The sequence below is a fragment of the Sturnira hondurensis genome, unplaced genomic scaffold, assembly GCF_014824575.4.
Source record: "Sturnira hondurensis isolate 20B ecotype Veracruz unplaced genomic scaffold, ASM1482457v3 Scaffold0018728, whole genome shotgun sequence".
NCBI classification, from domain to species: Eukaryota; Metazoa; Chordata; class Mammalia; order Chiroptera; family Phyllostomidae; genus Sturnira; species Sturnira hondurensis.
Window position 1 is genome coordinate 9402954 of NW_028091359.1, and position 25019 is coordinate 9427972.

The window sequence follows — 25019 nt, forward strand, 5'->3', positions numbered from 1 at the left end:
TTTCCAGGTTATTTTTAAAATTTTTTAAAAGATTTTATTTATTTATCTTTAGAGGGGAAGGGAAGGAGAGAAGGAGAGAAACATCAATGTATGGTTGCCTCTTGTGAGTCCCCTGTCAGGAACTGGCCTGCAACCCAGGCATGTGCCCTGACTGGGAATCGAACCGTGATCGTCTGGTTCACAGGTCCGTGCTCAATCCACTGAGCTACACCAGCCAGGGCAAGGTTTCCAGATTATTTAATAATGACCTGAAATGAGTTTGAGTCACGTTGCTGCACACTAGCTGGGTTGACTTTCCACAGTTTTTAAGACAGCTAAAATGTAGCACTTCATTAATTTTTTCTCATAAAAGCCAAAACAAGTAGCGAGAGGCAAACATACCTTTTGTTTACCAGAAACGACAATTGCCCCATTGTATGACAGTTCCTCAGCGCTATTTCTGTTTTTAAAGTCATCAATTTCCAAAAGGATATTCTGATGCTTCAGTGACTGTACGAAATCTTCAATATTTGAGTCTGATATTAAATCAGTACCAGAAGGCCATGTAAAACAAAACATATGTGTCCATTGAAAAAAATAAACCACATACACAATTTATATTTTTATCCTGTGAAGGCATACCCCTTTGGGTGTCCCGGTAATAACAATACTGGCCCATGAAAGAGAACACATTGCACCACCTTCTGTTTGTCGAACCTTACTCTGTGATGAATGAGCTTGATAATTCTACTTCATGTAAGTTAGCGTGTGGCCACTAAGACAATATAATTTGATTTCATGACTCTGTTAAAAAAATACACTTGAACTCAATATTTGTGGGAATACAATAATCGTATGGGGAGTGCCTGGACTCACTAGCCTAAAATGGCCAATAATAGCACCCCTTTTGTTTCTGTGTTCTCCAAATAACAGAAAAGTAAATATAGGTAGGCATACATATGTATGTATTTTAACACAGGAATGTATTTTCCACATTTACGTACATGTTACATACATATGTATTTCATAAGTATATTTTTTGTTAGAAAGTGGGAAATGAAAAGAGTGCCACTATCGGACCAAAGTTTTTGAGATGCTCCTAATGAAGAAAACAGGGAAATAAGAGGTAAGAAGAACCCACAACCCAGCACACACAGGGGCCAACAACTACAAAGGCAAAACCAACTTTCCTAATATCTAAACTCGGCAGACAAATTCAAGGGGCAAAGTAGACCCTGAAGCCGCTGTCAGGCTGGTTAACTGTTCAACCACACCTGAAACAAGGTGACCACAGGCCCCTCCTTCTGCCCCACACAGAGCAGGTGGCAGCTCCCCTTGCCTTCAGAATACAAGTCCCCAGATTTACTTCCTAAGAGACATTACCTGGGGAAAACTGCAGGGCCAGACCTACAGGAACTCCAGACAATTAAAAGACAGACTTTAATGGGAAAAGGAAGAAGAAGGATTCTCATTTTTGGCTCATTTGGACTTTCAAGTGGGAGCTGAGGACCGAATTGGGTCCTGGCAGCAGAAAAACAAGGCCAAGCGCCAGATGAATTAGGATTCCTCCCACCAGGTGGGAAAGGGATGTTCACATAGAAACTAAGCTTTCCTTGCATCGTAGGACAGTTAGCCACACAACCTGCTCCATAGTCACTTGAGGTAGGGTAGATCCCTTCGTGGTGACCCACATTCACCTAGGCAAACAGGGATTCTCCAATTTAAAGCTGAACGTCTTATCAACAATCGTGAGGTTTTTTAGAAAAAGGGGGAGGAGATGGCATAAAAGCTCCAAACCTAAATGACAAAATGCCTAACAAGTGAGTACAGAGAAAAGAAAAAATAAACAAGGGAATACCACGTATTGTGCTCGGAGTAACTGGGGAGGAAAACACGCGCGGGAGAATGAATAAACACACGCACCTTCTGTTTGTCGAACCTTACTCTGTGATGAATGAGCTTTATAATTCTACTTCATGTAAGTTAGAATGAATAAACACGGGTGTGTTTATTCATTCTCCCTTCCAACTGAAAGGGAGAGAAACAATTCTAGGTCTTGGAGGTCGAACAACTAGCAAGCCTTTCAGTTTTAAGGTAGGAGAACGAATAAACTTCACTTTCTAAAACCCGCATGGAAAAAGACAGGAACGAGAAACAAATAAGAAGACCCCTTTTGTTTGAAGAGGAGACATCTAGAATTCTGAGTCACAAATGTATGTGAAAATTGGAGTGGGCAGGGGGACTCCTCAAGAGAAAATTCCTTTTCTGATTATATTTGGTTAATATTTTAGGCAAAGACATAACATCTTCAAAGTTACATAAAGAGGAGGATTAAGCAGTTAGACAAAACCAATTACCTATCATTTAGGATAACAGAGGCACGAGTACCAAATGGTGTTAAGGCATCCCCTAGAGCTTATTGGATCTCTATATGTCAACCAGTGTGTATAACACTGAAGATAGAAGTTAAGCTGCTGTGACAAAGGGGTCCCAAAACTGAGTGGTTCAACCAACACAGAAGTGTCTCTTTCACACAGTAGCTTAGGGTAACCAGGCAGATAAGCAGCTCTGCTCCACCAGGTGAAGCAGTGACCCCAGATCCTTCCACCCTGTCTCCTCGACCCCATCACCCCCTAAACTCAGAGCAAATATGCACAGCTCCTCAGAAACGGTTTTCTATTCACAAAGTCTAAATACATATTTTCTACTCTTACGACTCACTTTCCCCCCTCTACATGAAAACAACTAATTCCTAGATTTGAATTTTGTCTTTCTGTTCACCTGTGTTATTGACGATCAATAGGCTGGTAAGAGGTTCTTGGGGAAGTTGTCCAGGAGAAAGGAAATACAATTCAGGTTTAAATTCCCAATCAGTCTTTTGAACTAATATGGCATCAAATATCACTTCCACAAGTACAGGGAACAGTGCAATTCCAAGTAGCAATAGTCTATAATGAAGAAAAACTACCATATGAATCTACAGCAGTTGTATTTACTCAGTCAGACATTTCACAAATATTTGTAGAACATCAACTTTATGGCAGCCATAAGAATAAGTGCTAAAATTTTGAAAGTCACACCGTAGCATGCTACACGGCACAAAAACACATCGCTGTATTAACAGCAGGCAATCAAACTATGAAAACCAAACAGACCAGTATGAAAGGCTCATCACATGCTAACTTCCAGGTATTCTCATGACAGTAAAATCAAATGCTGCCTTTGTACATGCTCTCGCAGGAATGTTGGGTATTGTGTTCTCGTTGTACATTTTTTTCTGGGTTAACCCCGCTCTTGTAACTCACTACCCAAGAAAACCACAGTACTCTGATACTTACAGGATTAAAAGTGCTTTCCTTCCATGTTTTAACTTCCAGAAACGGAGCCGCGCTATTGCACAGACCTGCCTTCTCCAGAGCTCCAAGTCACTCACAGTCCTCTGACTTTCGGGACGAGAAGAGTAAGCTGGCTCCATTTTGTATGGGCTTTCCGCGTCTCTGCTCGTCTCTGTGCGTCGGAATAAGCACATACGCACATACATACACATGTTATTAATGTCGCTCTTGAGTCAGCACAGCTTTCTCCTTCTAGAGAAAAACTCTCTTAGGATGTTTGTTACAAAACAAACAATGTAAGAAACAAATTAAGTTTATCATGTCCACATTTAATAAACTCAGTTATCAAATATTCATACCAAAAGAAGTCAGTAAAGGGTGATCTCACTGTGTCTAGTCGTTAAAAAGGCATAGAAAGTCTTACAGGTAACAATATTCTGAGGGACTTCAAGAAATCTTCTCCATAGTGATTTGAAATAGCAAATCACTAATGCCTAAAAGTCTACTATCAAGCTATCAATAATGTAGAATTCTAGGTGAAAGACAATCAATCAGCTCTGAAACCACACGACCTGTACCCGACTTCCAAATATCTGACTTACACGTGGTATTATTTGGGGCAAGTCACTTAACTGCTCTTAAGTTGAGAATGTGAGGTATGATTTTCTCATGTGTAAAACGGTACCAACGACACTGGTTAGAATGGTTATTGTAGAAAAGCGGTGTTATGTAGCCACACAGCGATCAAAGCGTCCGGCATGAACTCTCCACAGATAACAGCTCTTACTGTTACCACCCATTAAAATACACAAGAGATGACCCTAAGCCTTTCCCCCATTTAGACCTTAGTGGGATTTCGTATATGAGCAAGCTAGGAGCAATTTTTATACAAAATATCTGTTCAGAGTTCATAACATTGATTGGGAAGGTTTTGTATATACTCAAAATATCCAAGAAGCAGCGAATATCTGGGGATAGAAGAAAGCTTCTGAAAAGGCAGCAAACAGCTTCTGAAGAGGAATTTGGCGTATTCCAGGAGCAGTCGGTGCTGAGTCCTAGTGATGACGTTAGGAAACGATGGCAGCCCTTCCCGGAGCCGCAGTTGAATTTGGGATTAGCCATGTTTTTTTTTTTTTTCTCTCAGAATTTTTAGGTTTTATTTTAGAGAGAATAAACGTCAAAGTATGAGAGATACACCTATCGGTTGCCTCTTGCACACCCCCAACAGGAGACCTGGCCTGCAACCCAGACACATTCAATTCCCAGACTGGGAATTGAACCTGCGACCTTTTGGTTCACAGGCTGACACTCAGTCCACTGAGCCACACCAGCCAGGGCTAGTCATGTTCTTTAGCGTAATCAAATTTAAGACACTACACATACTAAATTGACACATGATTGTTTGGAAACTGATTATATATGAATTGTACAAATGAATTTACCTTGTTCAATAGTTGATATTCCTTCCATTTTCAGGAAGAGTTCATTCAGAGTTGATATGGAAATGTCGTAACTCATCACCCCTTGGCCAGAACCCTCATCAAGGTCACTGAAAAGGTCTAAGGCAACAGACAGGAATAGATACATTTGAAATACCACTGATAACTAAACCTGCTAAATTTACATATTTAAATGATGATGCAGAATATCATCAATAACATTTATATATTTTTAATATCATAGTAAGCAAAAGCAAAATTTCACTGGAATGCTCTTCCTCTCTGAAATGACTATGTCAGACCTCTCCCTCTGTCCTCAGACTGCCTGCACTCTGTCTTCTGTTCTCAGCTCATGAACTTCCTGCAAACGTCTTTGAGGAAATATAAGCAATCAGAGAGGGTATCATCTTCTCACCTCTACACCACAAATCAGCACATACTTCTACCCTCATTCTGGGTCTTCCTTTTGTACAGGTAGAAGACTCACAGCTGCTCCCACCAAAGGCTGCCTCTTGTCTTGTGTTCTGAATTCCATCCCCTCTGGTCATCTCAAGGACTTTTCAAAATGATCTTCTCTCTCTCTCTCTCTCTCTCTTTCTCTCTTTCTCTCTCTTTCCCTCAGCCTTTTTCTCTCCCTCCCTCGGTCCCTCTCCTGAATCGTCAATTTCTCCTACATGTACTGGGTCATCCAAATAGCATGTAAAGTTGGCCATCAAACAAAGAAAAGGTACGCACCCAATTAGTTTAAAATACAAAATGGAACCTGTATCAGACACCTTGATGCCCCACCCTCATCTCCTTTAATGGCAAATCGGCTTCTTAAGAGCACCTGCCACGGGCATTGTTTTCTGGGCTCTGTAGTGTGCTAAAGCTCCTGCTGAGCACAAGCCAGATGGGGCAAAAATTCCTGCTCTGGACACATCTCTTAACCAATGATGGCTAAGGAGTGGCAAACAAATACCCCAGCTTTCTCACCCCTCTGGTGACGTAATTCTGAGCCCCTTACTTATTCATTTATTTTCCCCGGGGGTATTACATCTCCATTGCTTATTGCCGTAACCTGCTGGATAAGGCAAACTTCCCTGGCTTCCTTCCCTTTCCTCTCTCGTGTCCCCGTTCCCTGGTCCTTCTAGGCATCAATTACCAAGCAAATGACACTAAAACCCTCATCTCACACTCCATTTAAGAAATTCAACCTAAAACAATATCCAAATTGTTAAACAATGAAAGTTGTAATAATAACGTAAACACTTGTTCCCAAATTTCATTCCATTATAATCATATCAAAGTTACCTGGAAATTTATTTGTCTTTTCCATAGGCAAAGTATACACAAGAGTTTCTTTGCTTTCTGTTTTTAATTTAGCATCAGGGATGTGATGATTAATAATGGATGTTATTTTTTCTGGATCACATATTTCATTTCTGTACAAACTAATGTTTGAAAGAGAAGACAAATCATTTGTATTATCCAGCTCTGTCACAAAAGAAGAGCTTGCTTTTGAATATCTAGCCTTTGAGCACTACTTTACTTAGCTTTAACAAACAAAATGATTTAAATAATAATAATAATAAAAAATACATAATGCTCTCAGTTTGAAAAATCTTCTGATCTATACAGAGGAGGTGTATAAACTCAGAACGACTACAAATATACAAACAAATACACACTAGAATTGAAACTTGATATATATTAAGAAGGAAGATACACAAAAGGAGGTGAGAATGTTAGACGAGATTTCTTAGGGAAAATAATTATTATGCTAGACTGTGTAGATATCAGAAATTAGTGGCTAACAGGGAAACCTGGCCAACATGCATGTTCCGTTTGTCCAGAGAGTTTTTGCTTCCATTCTTTTCGCCTGGACACGCATTCTCACTACACACAGTCCTTTTTGCTCACTGCCACCAGATTTACTCCCGCTTTTGACACTAGCTTCTGAAATTATTTGATTTTGTACCCTATGGAAAAAGGAAACTATGTCACAGGATTGCAAGGATCAGCTGAGGAAAATGGAGCACGGGAAGAAGATAGATTTTTAGGCTGCACAGAGCAGCTGCCTGGAACGTGGTCCAGCTTATAATTTTGAAATTTTTCTTATCACAATGGAATGCAGGAAAAACATTCAGAAAACATGGATTGCTACAGCTTGGTAGAGCTAAGCATAAGAACACATCTCTCTCATAATTGTCTACCTTTTTGATATGACAGATTGAAATTTTATATATATATATATATATCCAATTTATCCCCAAATTCTTTACCTTAAGTGATATCCAAGACCCCATCTTTTCTTCAAAAAGATAGAAGAGCCTGCACATTTCATTCTCCCGTTGGACATGATCACTTTTCTATCTGAGTAAAAAGAAGCAAGAGAAAAGGGATGACAGGAATCAGTTCTTCCCTCTTTGGAAAATATAAACAAGGAGCCAAAGCTCAGATTCCCAGAGGAGAAGTGTTCTATGGGGCATTGCTCTATCTAATGTCTATTTGCAAGTTTGAAATACACATTAAAATTGATGCATTTAAAATGAACGTATGAGCTCCAGCTCATTTTAGTGTCCTCCAAAACTTAAAAAAAAAAAGAAAGAAAAACCAGAAATTACATGAGTGCATTTTTTATTCTTAATGGGATGTGAAAGAATGAGCAGTGATTTTTCAACAAAACATATATTAAAGCATATTTGAATGTTTAAATTAATCAAAAGCTGATCCGAAAAAAAATCCCAGGTTTTTATGAGTGGTCAAAATCTAGCAACCATACAGTCAGCAAAGAATTGTACCCTGAGACTAGACTCCTGATATCCCTCAGACTGGGACGTAACATAAGCATATCAAGGCAATGAGAGCAGGGCTCTTGCCCTGAGAATAAATATTCCCCAAACTCTGTATTGTGATATTGAGATAGAATCAGCAATTACCAGCCAGGATGTCAGCCTCGTCTACAAGGTTGGTACTCAAGAGGATCACGCGGCCTGCTTTGCGTTCCTTGAGGAAGCTCCACACACGATACCTCGCAACGGGATCCAAGCCAGAGGTTGGTTCGTCTAATAGCAAAACCTACAAAGGATGATGATATAGAAACTATGCCTTGCTCCAGTGTCCGCTGTTTCCTGATGAGAGCATGGGTAACAATAAAACTCCCCAAACATTAACTGCGTATGTCCAATATACTGATTTTCATAGTTACACATAGCAGGTCCTTTTTTGATTCACGACCATGAAAGCCCTGCTACCATTAGTGACAGAAAGTGGCCTGACTTTGTACTGCTGTTCCATCCACACTCCTCCACCTGCCTAAGGGCACTTACCTGAGGATCTCCTAAGATGGCAATGCCAAAAGTCAGCTTTCTTTTCTGTCCTTCGCTTAAATGTTTAGCAGGGCGATCCTGAATGTTTTGTATGTCCAACTCCAATAAAATTCTTTGTACCTATGGAACGTATACAAAGCTTAAAATCCAAGACGACTCGTATTTTACAATTTTAACAGGTCAGTACAGCAGGAGGTGTTTTGGGTAGGACCTCAATGCCTTGAATTGTACATGTAACAGGACAGGTAAATACTGAGGGGAATTCTGTGGCCATGACTTTACTCGACAATAGGCTGGCAGTTTAATTAATCCAGGTATCTACCTCTTGGTCCACTTCCTGTGGGCGAATCCCTTTAATCTTAGCAAACAGCCTGAGGTTTTCCTTCACAGTAAGTGTGTCAAAGTGAACATTGAATTGAGGACACACGCCAATTATCTCTCTGATTTTCTCCAAGTCTTGCATTTCAGAGAGATTTTTGTTGTAGATGGTAACTGATCCTAAAAATAGAAGTGAAAAATAATTTACATTGGCAACATAATACATTTTATTGATGCTTGGAGATCTTATTTATGGAAATAATTGCATATATACACACATCTAAAATGATGACTCGATAATTTGTTAACAAATACTAATTACCCTTAGCACAAATTTATGCTTGGAGTAGTGTGTATTCCCACTGAAATGTACCAACCATATCAGTGGAATAAAGATAATAATCTTCAAAACATTTTGGGAAATTTATTTAAAATCATACAGTTCTGATAACTTTAAAAAAATAAACATTACTTTCCCATTTTCCCTTAAGCAGTTAAATAACAATCCAAAAATGAGAAAGGCTATATATGATCTTATTCTATTATCAGACATCTTGCCTTTGAGAAGTTGTTTTTTCTTTTTGTTCTTATTTTTTTCATGGGTATCTTTTTTTTTTGCTCACCTTCTGTGGGAACAGACGACCCATTAAGGATGTTTAGTAATGAAGACTTGCCAGCTCCACTATGACCCAGAATTGCTGTGATTTGACCTTCATATATGTCAAAGAATAAGCCTGTTTTTAAAATAAAAATATCAACATCTAAGAGAACATGCGACAGGCCTGGTTCCGAAGACAGAATAAGAGATGTATACACTTTCATATTCATGTATGGACATGAATAGACACTGGAAGTAAGTGTAGTGTGAATATTTGGAATTATAGTTCATTTTTTCTTCTTCTCATCCACACAAGAAGAAATCCTTGCAGAAGTTGAAGATGTGTAGACATAAAAGCCCATGGTTATTGATGCGTTAGAAAGTAGCTCATTATGTGCTCTGGAAACTAAACTAATAAATTTAAAAATACCTCAATATATCCTTGAGTAAAATTAAAGAAAGAAACCACAGATGTGCATGCTCCTTGAGAAAAACCTCGAGTGAAAATAAACTTGCTGAAACAACTACATTAAATGCTCAAAGATCTAATCTTAAACGCATGAGTAAGATGAGTTAAGCGGTGCAACATTTGCTAGAAAATAAACACAATACAAACACAAAGGACAGAGAACTCTCAACCTTCAGGAGGATATATAGCTCACTTAAATATTTGTTATAGGAAGCTATACTTATTAGAATGTTTAGTATCAGATATGTTGGTTCATTCAAAACTGTACACTGTGTTTGTTATGGATATAGGCTTATGAAATCCAATTCACTCACAATGGTATTACTCATCTTGTTGTAGTTACTCTCACCAGTACGGGTAAACTGTGGGATTTTCTGGCTAGTAAAAAAATATTTATCAATTTTAAGTCTAAGTGCTCTTTTCTCAGAGTGCAAATAAAATATTTGTTAGAGCAAATTCATTTTTAAAACCAAAGTGAAATTGCATTTTTCACTGTGCAATCTTGTTTTTGTAGATTAATAGATTCACGAAGTATCCAAAAGGATTTTACATCCAGTTTTTAATCATGGCTAATTTCCAATGATGGAGTTAGATTGTACATTTTTCCTTTCTGTTTTGCTTATCCCTATTTTCTAATTTTTCATATTAAATTTCCCCCATTTTTTGAAACAAAGAAGTCAATAGAACAAATGTTTTTCTTTACCTTTCAATACTTCCACTTTTCCAGACTTTTCTTTATATTCTTTTCTAACATTTATGATTCTGAAATGACAGAAGGGGATGATTACTTAGACAACACAGAAATAAAAGCAGTACAGGTCATGAACAGCCCTGGAGAGAGGCAGTCGACCACTCTATGTGAAATAAGGGGTGACCACCACCTGTGTCCTCAGGGAGATGAAGACTTATTTTTGATAAATCATTTCTCCTGAAATAGACAATAGCATTCTCTTTAGAAAGTTATGATCTGTAATCATCCTCACTTTCTTTCTCGAATCTTAGCACATCGGGTGTTTTCCCCTTCTTCAAGATTAGTGCCTTTTCCCTGATTGGTGTAGCTCAGTGGATTGAGCGCGGGCCTGAAAACCAGAGGATCGCGGTTCGATTCCCAGTCAGGGCACATGCCTCAGTTGCAGGCCAGTTCCCAGCAGGGGACACATGAGAGACAACTGTACGTTGATATTTCTCTCCCTCTCTCCTTCTCTTCCCCTCTAAAGATATATAAATAAAATCTTAAAAAAGATTAGTGCCTTTATCTGTATTTTGTAACCATCATCTCCCAAGCCCTCTGTCCCCCAAATTTTCCTCTCTGATAACTTCTGTTTGGCTAGTAAATATGCTTTAGATATGGTCAAATCTCTCTCTTTCCTAATCTTTGAAGAAAGGTTCTCAAAATAAAAGTGTGAATTTGACATCCCTACTTCCTTACTTCCTCATCAATTACCTGCACTTTGGCTTATGAACCCACAACCCTAGTGATCCCCTTCACACTGAAATCATTAGTGGCTCCCCAATCACTAAATGCAAAAAACACTGTTCCTTCCTTATTTACTGGGTTATGGGTTACCACTGATGACCCTCCTTCTTAAGTGTCTATTTTGAAGGCATTGAAAATTTTCATTTAAAAAAAAAGAAAATTTCATTTTATTGGTTTTCTTACTATTTTTGTAAATGTCCCTTCTCTGTTTCTCTGTAAGGTTCTCTTCTTTCATCTAACATATCATCTTGGTGTTCCACAGTGTTCTCTTTGTACATTATGGTTCATCTCACTCTAGAGTGTGTCGATGGGTTATTTAATTAATTCTCATAGTTTCAACAGCAGCCTAATGTTGACCCCATCCTTGGCTCTCAGATTTGGTTCACATATAGAAAGGTTTGCTGGATTTTGTTCATACAAATTCCACACACACACACACACACACATACACACACCCCCCTCTAGATCAGTGCTTATTGAACTTAAATACACCTGCTGCAGAGCAAGGCAGGAACCAGACTTAGAGAGATGAGAGATATCAAGGCTACATAAGACCAAGTACAATGCATCTTCAAGTTCAAAAGGAAACAGAATTTAGCCACTCTCTTTGCTGAGCATGAATGAGAATAATGGTAAGGGCACTTATTCAATCAGGATGCTGCTGGTAGATGGGCTTATACCAAGAAGTCTGGAAACTTATAAGAAAAAGGCTTAAAAGGTGCTGAATCTCACAGGGTATTTTATTTCCACCATTGTTTATGTAGCATGGCATCCATTGAAGTGGGCCTTGTGTGTTTTATTTTAAAAATAAATTTCCATTTAGGAGCAGCTGGTTGTTTTCATAGATAAAGGTAGCCATTTATGTTTGGGGCAGAAGTTCCACCTGTGTACTGGGAATGTTACAAGAATGGTCTAAAGTCATAGGAATAGGAAGATGTGCATGCAAATGCCCCAGAGAAGAAGGAAAATTGGGGGACGAAGGATTGTGGGTAAGAGGGAGCAAGTTGTGAATACAAAGTAGATATTTTTGCACAACAAAGATCTTGATTCTGGTTAGAACTCTGGAAGGTTTTCTCCATACTTCCAGATATATATAGCTAAGGGCTGCTAAGGAAAAAGGAAGAGTTCATTAGTATATACAACAGAGACTGCCTGGGAAAAGGGGAATTAATATCTTAGTACCTTCCATATCCACACAACATCAAGTTCAAATGTTGAGACTGATTGGGACAAATGCAACACTTGTCTAGTGGTGGGGAAGAACGACCATGTTTCTAAGAAAGGGTTACAATGAAGAGAGAGATAAGATTTATGGACTGGCATCAAATAGCATCTAATGTTGGGAGGTGAAGGGCAATTTTAGGCTGCCTTGCAGCTCCAGAACCTGTTTCAAAAGAAACTGAGTGTGTAGGCACTGTCACGGAAGAGCTATATACTGGGCACCTAAGCCTACACACATTGCTACTTTGGTGTGGATCTGGGGTGATGCACCCCACAATGGAGCCAAAAACTATAATGAATAAGCCTTGGATCAGATGACTTCCCCAGTTTTTCAGTGACCTCAGACCTCTACTTTTGTGTGGAACCCAGAGAAAGAGACAAGGACGTCCAGGGTCGACCACTGCAGAGACTGGTCAGGGTCGGAGGGGAAAGAGGACGGGCTGCATGGGAGAGGACATTTCACTTTTCTGTCCTGGACAACAGTAAAACAAAGAACTTCATCAATTTGTGCAGCTAACTAACCCTACGACTCTCTTGTCAGATTGGACCTGAAAAGTATTATAGTTTGAACAGTAATATAATTTGTGTGTGTGTGTGTTGTCAACTGAGGAAGAGGGACTGATGACATTGAAATAGAGTTTGGGGGAAATTATTCCTAACTTAGCCTTTCTCTACTGGACAGATGTTTTCCATGGATTGGGGAGGGGTTGCCCCTCAGAAAGCGTAACAAAAAATAGGGCCAGAAGTAGAAGGAAGAAGCAGAGGTACATGAATTCTCCTTCTGCTCTTTGTTGTGGAGAGAGAAATTTCACTTCCTAGCTATAGTTCCGTTTTATTCATCTTCCTTTGCCTCCTATATCTCTACAGTAGCCAGAGGCTAAGAACATAGATTCAGGAGCCAGATTGGATGCCAATCCTAGACTCCCATTAATGAGTGGGTAACATTGGGCAAGAGACTTCATTTTTCAGTATGTCACTTTTCTCATTCTTCAATGGGCAACATAAAAGTGCCTGTCCCGTGAGCTTTCTGTGAAAATGAACTGTGCATCTCACACGTGGTAAGCACTACACGAACATCTGTTAAATGAATAAAAGGTCGATGTTTGAAACTCTAATTCTTTAAGTTTAGTGCATATTAGAAAAACCTACAGGGCTCTTTAAAATCCACAGGTACTTGGTGTCAAGCTCACACCTTCTGAATTAGAATCACTGGAGGTGGGGGTCTCAGAGCACAGATATTTTAAGGGCTGCTCATATGAATCTGCAATGAACAACTCTACAAAGTAGACATTACCCTTCTTTTCTAGAGGACACAGAGTCAAAGAAACTTACTTGTTTTTTCAAGATTGCACATCAAATAAGAGGGACACGTGGTATTAAGATATAAAATTGTGACTCCAAATTTCCTACTTCTTCCATCATACATATAAGCCAGATAAAACTATGGAAGAAGAAATTCAGAGAAAGAAAAGAGCAAGTATGAAAGAGAGGTGGGGGACAAGAGACAGAAACAAGAAGGGAGACAAAATGGAGGGTGATGTGCTAACAGTACATGGAGCTAAGCAAAGAGAATTTTCTTGTCAAGTAACAGCTAGGAGACACTGGTGATGATGGCAGCAGGAGAGTTAAAAGCGATGGTCACAAAGACAAATGTCTTCTGTATTTTGCCTCACTCTCTTGCTATTGGTTAATAATTGATTAGCCTTGCACCCACATATTACTGTAGTGTGATTACCTGATGGCCTCTTTTCCATGGAATCCTGGAGCTACTGGTTCAAAATAGTCATCCGAGGGATACTCGGGATCAATTTCTTTCTCAATGATGGTATCAGTCCTTTGGCGTTGGAAGCAAGAGGACGAGTTCAGGAAAAATAATGGAGAGTGACGGCGGTCACTTCCATCTAATTAATCAAGAGACAATAAAATATTGGATCAGTAAGAAAACAATGAGCAAAGAATCCTTGTTCAAAATATTGTAAAATGAATTAGGCTTTTAAACATCATAGGGAGAGTCTTTTCTAACTTCCTATTACTTACAGTAGTCTCAAGAAAGCTTAATAAATAAATAAGAAATGGAAATCCAAAGGAGATAACATATTACCACAAAAGTTAAACAATAGAACTTTCAACAAAGCATAAATCCCAGGTTTGAATAAAATGTGGTCTAAAAGGTATTCAGGACAATAAAACCAAATATGTGGGGGGAAAGTTTTAATATGGCATAAAATTAATTGTAAACATATTGGTGGCCTTAATCTATTGATCATGGCAATATTATTGAACTTAATACTGAAGTATATTTGGTACATGTATTAAAAGTACATGGAGCAACTGTATTTGTTCAGGATGAATATATGATTATTTTCTAGATTAAAAAAAATGAAGCAGTATTTTTTATTAAGGGCCTTCAGATATAAACCAGAAGTGATAGAAAGACAGGCATACATAGAAACAACCTCAACTACAGTCAAAGTGGAAGGAACATAAAAAATAAAAAGACAAGAAGATTGTACAAGGAAAAAGGCATTCGGATTCTAGTGTATGTGAGGGAATTCTGAGCTTATGTGAAATTTTTTATTGTTTGCAAGATAAAGGGAATCTATCTGGATATACTTCTGTAAACACAAACAATATAAGAAAACTTTTCAGAATAATGCTGAAAATGTTCTTGCTAATCTTCATTTTGTGATTTCCTTAAAGGAAGGATAACTCCCCTTCTGAAATGGTCCTCCCTCAAACACTGGGGAGTGAGGTAACCTGATCATTTCACACCTGAGGTTCTTTCAAGTTGTATTTCATTTACAAGCTGCCTCATGATTTTGTAAGGAGAACAAACATTTACTAGGAAGTACTTTGCTATATCATGGCCCTACACTAAATGAGCCAAAACCATCTATGTTACTCCAGCTCATTCAGATACTAATCCAAAATATCATTCTTTGAAAACGCTTCAGGGATCTCTGAAAAAAGTAACATTATTTAATACTATATAATTAAAATATGTATTAAAATTATCATTATTATAGATTTATAATGTGTATCATTACATTAAAGTGAGAAAAATGATTGTTTTTACATAAACACATTTTTCAGACCATTAAAACTACAAAATAGAAATAAAGAACTCATTCAGCCTGTGATGGGAAATACTTGTTAGTCATCATTTTTTAAAATACACTTATATAACCTTAAGGAAAAAATCTTTAATATTGTCAGTATTTGTAGAGATCAAGGGAAAATCCACTATTACTTACATGGGATGATTTTGTCAAAGTATAATGCCAATATAAAGTACAAAAAAGCATCAAAAGCCAATATGAAAAAAGTTGCTATCATTATATATGAGTCTCCTGATGGGTCAGGGAAAGTTACACCATTCATATTATAATCCAGGTGGATAATCTAAGATTCAAACAAAAATAATAATAAATACTTAAATTAAATAGACAAAATGCACTACGACAGCAAGGATTATCACTTTATTAAGTAACTTTTTCAAGAAGCCCTTTATGAAGTTATTAAGAAACTACTATTTTATAGCAATCAAAGAAATATTAGGAGAAAATACTGATTTTTTTATTTTTTAAATTTAATTCTTATTCAAGTACAGTTTTCTGTTTTATATTCCCTACCCTGCCCCCCTGATTTTTAAAACATATATTTTAAGAATGAAAATTTAAATTATAATTTATTTGCTTGTTTTCATTGTGATATGACAAAATATTTATCCTGTGCAACAAAGAAATATAGAGATTTCTTTGAACTATCTTATTAGAATACTGGTGAGAGAACTTACCTCTTTTTCTAGTCATTACTGCAAATAAAGATTTGTATTTATAATTATTTATGTAATAGTAGCTACTATGTTCTAGGCACTGTTCTAAGTACTTTTTGTATTATCCCATTCAATCTTCATCATAACCCTATGAGGTAGGCCTTATTATTTTCATCTGCATTTTATATAAGATAAAAAAGAAGTTGAGTGACTGAACCAGATAAAGGAAAAAATCGCATGGTGTGGCGTGGCAAAGCTAAATCGTATAGGATCCAGCTTCTGAACTCAGTGCCTTAACTAGACACTGCACAACTCCTCAATTTATGTTAAAACATTAATTAACACTTAATGAAAAAGTTGACTTTATTCTAAAGATGCAAGATTGATTTGACATTTGAAGCTCAATCAATGTAATTCAACATAAAACAGATTAGAGTAGAAAATTATGTCAACCTAATAGATACTGAAAAAAAAGCATTTGATAAAATTCAACACCTGCTTATAATAAAGAAAGTCTCCTTATAAACTAAGATGAGAGATCTTTCTTAAACAGGTGAGTTACCAGACTAAGGGAAACCAACACCAAAAATAATGCTTAATTGAGAAATGTTGAAAGCTTTTCCTTTGTCTGCATTTCTATTCAACGCCACACTAGAGGTCCTGATCTGTGCATTAAGGCAAGAAAAATAAATGACTGCAAAAGTGGAAAAAAAAAACTGTCATTATTTGTAGACAACATGATTATATATAAGAAAGTCCCCAGGTAAAATCATGAAAAATACTCATTTTAATCAAAGAATATAGCAAGAATACTGGACACAGTGCCACTGTACCCAAAATCAGTTGCATTTCTCTGCATTAATAGCACACATTTAGCAATAAGAATTTAAACATAGATGCATTTCTAATGACATCAAACATATCAAATATTTTGAAATAAATCAAACAAAAATGTGCAAGACTATACTGAAAGGAAAACAATTACTATGGGAAAATTCCTATGAAGATATGTTTGAAAAGTGTGAATTTTCTCCAAATTGAAAAATTCACCTGTATCAAAATCTCAACACCTTTGTACATACATAGTGTTTGTGTATAATTTGATAAGTCAATGATGTAACAATGATAAATTACATTGGAAAGAATGTAGAATAGAAAAGACTCTCTTGAAGAAGGAAATAAAGTGGTTGAATTGTTGCTACCAAATATCAAGACATATAAAGCAAAACCATTAAGACAATGTGACAACAGTGGGAAGATAAATGTACAGGCCAATACATGATTGGTTGAGTTGTAAACGGGCCAATACATGATTGGTTGAGTTGTAAATGGGCCAATACATGATTGGTTGAGCTATAACAAAAGAAACACTGCAATTCATTTGGGGAAGAAATTGTCTCTTTAATAAATGGAGCTAAAGCAACTGGGTTTTTGTGTAGAAACATTAATGTTGCCCCTACCTAGAGATTCACAAAAGTTATTTTGAAAAATTTTTATATCTGTATATAAAAGCAGAATCAATCAAGCTTCCAGAATAAAAAGGTAGTAGAAGAATATCTTTGTAAGCTTGGGTACACAATGATTTCTTAAACAGGCACAAAATTACTCTGTATAAAAGAAAAGCTTGACACAGTGGACATTATCATAATGATGAACTTCTGTTCATCACACAAAAGCACCACTAAGAAAAGAGTGAAAATGTCCGCAAGAAATAATAGCAAAATGTCGCATATTTAGCGTATATAAGGAATTCATACATAGCATAAGGAAAGATAGAAACTTAGCAAAATATGGTGAAAAGGCTTGAGTCAGCAATTTATAAAACAGAAAATCCAAAAATATCTCAACAAGCAGGGGAATACAAATTAATTCCATGATGATATATCATGACATTTCCACCAGAATGGCTAAAATTTGCAAGACTGACAATACCAAATGTTGGTGAAGATTTGGAGCAACCAAAACTCTGAAACACTATTGGTGCAAAAGTAAACTAATGCCACCACTTTGAAAAAACATTTAACAATAGCTATAAAGATCAATATATACAAACTCTAGTTCCCACTATTCAGCTCCTAGAGATATATGAAACAGAAATGAATGCCCGTATTTACTAGGTAATATGCATAAGAATTTTTTGCAGTTATTAATAATAGTCAAAAACTGGAAAATATTCTTGTCCATCAATACAAAAATCAATAGTATATATATTCACACAATAGAATACTACATAATACTGTATGACTGTAACTACACACTGACTGTGGATGACCTTTCAAAACAATGTTGAATGAAAAAAAGCCAGATTTTCAAAAATACCCTTTGTACAATATGAAAGTGGAAAATAGGCAAAACCAAAAGGATTACATTTCAGAACACATACTTAGATGATAATAAAAAGCAAGAAAGTAATGATCATAAAACTAAACTCTTAGAAAAAAGAGTGTTTAGAGGAGCCCTAGGGTCATGGCAACATTTTGTTTCTTGACCGACTTCACGGATTTTTGGTTTATTTTATACTTTTTAGTTAAGCTCCAGATTTATGTCTCAAAAGCTTTTCATATTTTTTCAAAAAAGATTTACCAAGAAACCTTAATCATCTAGCTTTACATGAAAAGAGAGAAATTGTGTGTGCAGAAACAAAACTAGAAGAAAATACTTCAAAATAAAAAATTACACCTGAGAGGTGAAAAATGGAACCATTTTCTTATTTAAGTTTCTTTGTGAGGTGACCATTTTCTACAACGTAATAGTAACATTTTCATATTTAGCTTTAGCATAGAATTGTTTAGGACAAAAGCTCTTAATCTGAAAGGTTGATCATGAACAGTTGTAAAGTATCCATCAAATTCTTCAGAAAATTCAATACCAAATCAATGAACTATTCTCTCACCTGGGCCATTCCAGCAGCAAAGGCAAAAGGGCTAAAAATACTCAAAATCCACTCCAAAGATGAAGGAAGCTGTTTATAAAGGGCAGAGAGCCCCACACCGCCCCAAAAGAGAGTGAAGAGAAACACAACCAGATTCGTGAGGACGGTTTTGTTGAGGAGCACGCTTATCAGGAATGCTAGAGCGATCTGAAAGAGAGACAAGACAGGTCACACAGACTTAGTTCATCGAGAATGACTGGTAGCAGAACTGAATGGGGATTCTGACATCTTTATGAGTGAGTCAGTGAAGAATATATTAGGATATAATTATGCTCAGTCCTTCTCTCAATCCCCGTATAAACATAGCATCCCTATTTACCCTTTTCAAATGTTGGGCATCTGTTGCCCAGTAAAGGGTTGGGGAAGGCTGGAAGAATTGCTGAGGGAAGGCTGAAGATGCAGACTTACAAAGATTGAAAGAAATCAAAGTATTAAAGAGCATTTATATAACCTTCTGCAGAAAACACCCTGACATGTGGGAGAAAATAGAGGCTCTTTGTTCAGAGGACAGAGAGGAGTGACGTGAGAAGTCAGAGCAAGGTGGGATACTAGAGGGAGAAGACTTGTGTAGGGGGAAGTTTGGGGGAAAAGATAGGTTCGCTCCTCAAGGCGCCCTCATTAACCATCTACAAAGGTCTTAGATAATTTAGAGTCAATATAATCTTTTTCTTTTTGATGCATGACTTCATTAATTCAGATTTTATCTAAAAGAGAGGCCCAGCTTTCCTTAGATTACATCATTTTCTCACACTCAGAGACTTTCTCAAACGTGCACACCCAAAATGGACATGAAAGAAAGGACTGCGGTAGCCTGCTGATCCCCCTTTTGCTGCATACGGCTGAGACCTAATGCAGAGAAAGTGGTCACCATTGCAGGAACTTACCAAGGATAAGCCATATAAGAAAAAGAGTGTAAATATGACCATGAAGCCTGTCATGACTATAATTTTGGCAGATGTTATGATAATTGCAATGATTATGGAAATAATGAAGATGAAGCCAGCATAGATTAAACTCCAGGAGAACCTAAAGACAAAAAGTTATTGCAGTTATTTTAATTTTATTATGAAATACTGAACACGCAAAATATCTAAAGGATAATGTAATGATTGCCCCCGTACCTGCCATCTAGATTACTAATTAAAATATTAGTAATACATTGGCATGGTTGTGCCTACTGGCTGAGTGCCAGCTCTGTATCCACATACTATATAAAAAGTACAAACATTGTGTACATAGTATCATCCCATATGGATTCTTCCACAACTTGCCTTTATCAATCAACATGTACAATAGCATACACTGCTATATAATATTTCATTGTATGAGTGTATCCCAAAGTGCTGCCCATACACATTTTGGTTGTTTCTTTTTCTGACACAGTGTTTTTAAGAGCATTCTTATACTTGTCTTTTTGTGGGAGAACGCACAATTTCTCTTGGGTAAAATTGCTGAATTAAAGGAATAAGCATTTTGTATCTTCAGCTTTATTGATTACCAAAGTGTTCTAATCATAGAATTGTATGGAAACTTGACCATGCTAATCAAGTAGGTCGCCATGGAAGCGTGGCGGGCAGAGGACAAGTTGGCCACTCTTGAGGATCTCGGCCAGCAGCACCCCCACCCTCTCTCCCAGCAGAAAATTGAAATTCCAGCTCCACTAAGCCGTTCCATTCTTGCCACTCCCATTCATAATTTCTTTATTTAAACTGATATAAATTATGGTATGCCTTAAGAGTCCAACTGTTTTGCTTTAGATACGCTGGTGGTCACATTTTTATGAGGTATTTATTGAGAAATAATACTCAACCTTAGATCTAACAGGTCTATAGAGTGTTTTAGTCCACACTTCTCATTGTGCAGGTGAGTAAACTTCAGTCCCTATTATTAGCTAATGGACCTCTTCAGGTCAACAGAATAGAACCATCTAATAAAGCTAAGATGAAGCCACAGGCCTTTGCTCAGTCCAGAGCTCTTTCCTCTACATAAAATTGCCTAAGTAAGAATTCAACAGCCCTGGCTGGTGTAGCTCAGTGGATTGAGCGCGGGCCTGCGAACCACATGATCGCGGTTTGATTCCCAGTCAGGGCACATGCCTGGGTTGCAGGCCAGTTCCCAGCAGGGGACTCAGGAGAGGCAACCATACATTGATATTTCTCTCCTTCTCTCCTTCCCTTCCTCTCTAAAGATAAATAAAAAATCTTAAAAAAAAAAGAATTCAACAGCTGAACACAATAGCAAAAGTACTCAAACTGGGAGCTGGCATAAATATGTCCCAGTAGAACGAACATGTTTATTGCTTATGTGGCTTTTTGAGAATTTCAAGATTTATTTTTTAGTTGAATTTATTGTGATGACATTGGTTAAACAATTACATAGGTTTCAGGTGTACAATTCTATAATACATCACCTATATATGATATTGTGTCAAGTCAAGTCTCTTTCCATCACCATTATTCCCCCCTTTACCCTCTTCTACCTCTTCCCAGTCACCTTTCCCTCTGGTCATCACCACCTTGTTGTCTGAGTCTATGGGGTTTTTTTCCTTCTTTTTAACCCCTTAAACTTTTTTACCCAGCCCCTGAAACTCTCTTTCCTGGGACAGCTGTCAGTCTGTTCTCTGTATCTATGACTGTATTTCCATTTTGTTTGTTAGCTTATTTTGTTCACTAGATTTTCATTTAAGTGAAATCATATGGTACTTGTCTTTCTCTTACTGCCTTATTTCACTTAGCATAATATTCTCCAGGTACATCCATGCTGTCACAAAAGGTAAGATTAGATTTCCTTCTTTTTTATGGCTGAGTAGTATTCCACTATGGGCATGCACCACAGCTTCTTTATCCAATCATCTACTGAGGGGCACTTGGGCTGCTTCTAAATTTTGACTATTCTAAACAATACTGCAATGAATACAGAGGTGCATATATCCTTTTGAATCAGTGTTTGGGGTTTCCCTGGATATATTTCCAGAAGCAGCCACACTGGCTTATAAGGTAATTCCATTTTGAGTTTTTTGAGGAAATTCCATACTGTTTTCTATAGTGGTTGCACCAATCTGCATTTTCACTGACAGTACATAAGAGTTCCCTTTTCTACACATCCTTTCCAACATTTGTTGTTTGTTGATTTATTGGTGATAGCCATTCTCATAGGTGGGAGGTGCTATCTCATTGTGATTTGAACTTGCATTTCTCTGATGATTAGTGATGTTGAGCATCTTTTCACATGTCTATTGGCCATCTGTATGTCCTCTTTGGAGAAATGTCTATTCAGGTCTTTTGCTCATTTTTAATTGGCAAAAAAATAATTTTTTAGTGTAGTCTCATTCGTTTATTTTTTTTTGTTTGTGTCCCTTGCCCAAGTAGATATACTAGAAAAAATATGGCTATGAAACTTCTTTTTAAATTTCATGTCCTTACAGCGATGCATTAGAAACAGCATTTTTGAAAAAGCATAATGCATCTGCATAAGCCACTTCCTGAGAACATAAGGGAACTGTAATAGATAGTAATTGAAAAACCACAGGGTAGGGGATGACAAACACAGGAAATTAAAACATTACCTAGAAAAAGGAACTCACTGAAGAACTGGGATGGGGCAGGGGAAGAGGTTACTAAACTCAGGAAAACCTTCTTATAACAACAAAGCAATTCAAATGTCATATTAAAGAATAAATCCTGATCACATTTCACATTTATTGCAAAAGTTAAGAAGCCAAGATTTATTTGTCATAGTCATTCTGTATTTAATTTAAAAAGTTTCAGAATCTTTTTGTTTGTTAGTTTTAAGGATATATATATATATATCCTTAAATATATATTATATATTTATATATTATAGTTATTATATATTTACTATACATTAAATGTATGTTGTAAACATACAAATACATACAGATGTATTTGTATATTTACGGTCATTGGCTAAGTCCTTGTATGCACGATTTGAGACTTTACAAACTGCAGTTAATGCTGCTATTATGAAAGATAGAAAAGTTCTAATAAATACTGTAAGCTCACTGCAGAAGCATCAAGACTTTGATGAAAGGTGATATATACTCGGGTTTTCACACAGTTACGTATATATTCATCTTGCTGAGTGTTATGGTTCCTGCATACGGAGGAGCATTTCTCCTGAGACGGATCCACATCTCACTCTCTGATGCCTTTCCAGTTTGCGTCTAGAGCCGACTTGGTCCTGCCCTTTCCAGGCCACTGCAGAGATGCAGTCCCGAAAGACAGGCCCTAGGCTGGAGGAGGGTCTTTTCAACACAGATCCCCCTCTCTTCCCTCCTAACAGACTCCACCCATCCTTTTGTACTTCCCAAAGTTCCACTACAAAAACACACTTCTCCTTTTTCTTTTCTAGTGCAAGACACAGCTTCCTTTTTGTCTATTTCACATTTCATATATGTCAGAATCAAAACTCTGTTAGTAAAACACAATTTATAGAAATTTTAAAATCTCCTGGACCACACTTTTATTTCAGGGAACATGCATCTGACAAAAGATTGTTCAGTAAATAGCTCCTCATCTGTTCCAGAGAGCTACCTACACATCCTCACAGAGTACTTTCCTGATACAGAGGTTGTACAGAAAAATACCTCCCAGGTTTCACTATTGAAAAATATTGGGTTTCTTTGGGGATAAAAGTAATTGATTATTTTTCTTTTTTTTACTAAACAGTATGGATGTTGTAATTAACTGTATTATAGATTGCTCTATTGTAGGTGTCTTGGCAGCTTCAAGCTACCAATCTGATCTATTTATTCTTTTGCTAGGTCTTTGGCTTCTACTCTTTAATTATTTGTTTTTATTTTAATACAAACACACAGATACATACACACATGTATTTCAAACTTTCATACTCACTGTAAACTATTCATGGAATAGGACAAAAATATAAATATATCAATGTATGAAGGAAGTTCCCTTCCTGTACACCAGCCTACCCACTGCATGTGCTGGGAACATTACATAGGCCATCTCTTTTAAAGCCCAACATCTGATATTTAGTTGCTCAAAAAAAAAAGAAAAGAAAAGAAAAATCCCTGGTGACCAAATCCCTGAACACAGGCTAGCCATTAGGAGATTATACTTTCTGCAACACAAAGGACTCTCCAGAAATCAAAAGGTAACTGTGGGCAGACCCAGCTGGGGAGCTGGAATCAGGGCTCCTGGGTTGCAGCCTGGCTCTGGCACTCATTATCCATCAGACTTTGGGCAACTGGTATACTCCCTTGGGTGTGAACAGCAGTTTTGTAACAGTGTTAGCTTTCTGTCCTCTGCCACAGAAAAAGTGCTCAGCAAGGTATAATAACTATTTTGCATGGCAAAATTTCAGAAAGGCTAAATCGAAAAGTCAGAACAGAAGAAAAAGCAGCCAATGTATTAAGTTTCAATCATGATGTTCTGGAACAGTAACGGCTTTTCACTGCTTCTTCATTTCTCTTATTCATCACTGCTATTTGAACCAGTCACTCACCAGAATGCTGAATCTTGGAGACCCATCATTGTCATCAAATGCTTACTCTTTTTTCTCTCTTTTGTAACACTGAGTGATGCAAAATATACAAATGAGGAGAAGTAAAGCAAGCAGTAGAAAATAAACATCTCATTTTGAAGGACGTCTTTAGCAATAAAAGGTAATGTCTTCATATTTGTAACAGTAACTGACATCAACTGTTCCATCACAGAGTGATTTGTCATGATCTAAAAGTGTTTAAACAAACAAAATCATTATTCAAAGTAGAGAAACTGGTGAAATCAATAAGCTGTGGCAATTGTACCAAAGTCAATTTCCTGGTTTTATGTATTTTTTAAAAATGTATTTTATTGATTATACCATTACAGTTGTCCTATCCCCCCCTTCATTCCCCTTCACCCTTCACATGCCTTCCCCCAGCCAAGTGGCACAAGTTCTTTAGTTCATGTCCACATATCACAAGTTCTTTAGCTTCTACATTTCCCATACTATTCTTGCCCTCCCCCTGTCTGTTTTCTACCTACCGTCTATGCTACTTATTCTCTGTATGTTTTCCTGCCTTCTCCTCTTCCCACTCCCCTGTTGCTAACCCTCCATGTGATCTCCGTTTCTATAGTTCCGCTCCCAATCTAGCTGTCCTCTTAGTTTGCTTTTGTTTTAGGTGTGTTTGTTAATAAC

The 25019-nt window shown here is 37.2% G+C and overlaps 1 protein-coding gene across 1 annotated transcript in view; it reads right to left on the reverse strand.

The window, feature by feature from the left end:
- ABCA6 (ATP binding cassette subfamily A member 6) overlaps nucleotides 1-25019 on the reverse strand; it is a 54168-nt gene that overhangs the window by 21111 nt on the left and 8038 nt on the right. Inside the window, exons 7-22 of the mRNA XM_037069764.1 lie at nucleotides 24342-24568; nucleotides 19739-19880; nucleotides 18816-19001; nucleotides 15402-15549; nucleotides 13883-14048; nucleotides 10153-10211; nucleotides 9006-9116; nucleotides 8387-8562; nucleotides 8065-8184; nucleotides 7675-7813; nucleotides 7018-7108; nucleotides 6047-6186; nucleotides 4757-4873; nucleotides 3318-3486; nucleotides 2761-2927; nucleotides 382-515 (exon numbers count right to left, since the gene is read on the reverse strand). Coding sequence (XP_036925659.1) covers nucleotides 382-515; nucleotides 2761-2927; nucleotides 3318-3486; nucleotides 4757-4873; nucleotides 6047-6186; nucleotides 7018-7108; nucleotides 7675-7813; nucleotides 8065-8184; nucleotides 8387-8562; nucleotides 9006-9116; nucleotides 10153-10211; nucleotides 13883-14048; nucleotides 15402-15549; nucleotides 18816-19001; nucleotides 19739-19880; nucleotides 24342-24568 — 2292 coding nt within the window. The remainder of the gene's footprint in view (nucleotides 1-381; nucleotides 516-2760; nucleotides 2928-3317; nucleotides 3487-4756; nucleotides 4874-6046; nucleotides 6187-7017; nucleotides 7109-7674; nucleotides 7814-8064; nucleotides 8185-8386; nucleotides 8563-9005; nucleotides 9117-10152; nucleotides 10212-13882; nucleotides 14049-15401; nucleotides 15550-18815; nucleotides 19002-19738; nucleotides 19881-24341; nucleotides 24569-25019) is intronic.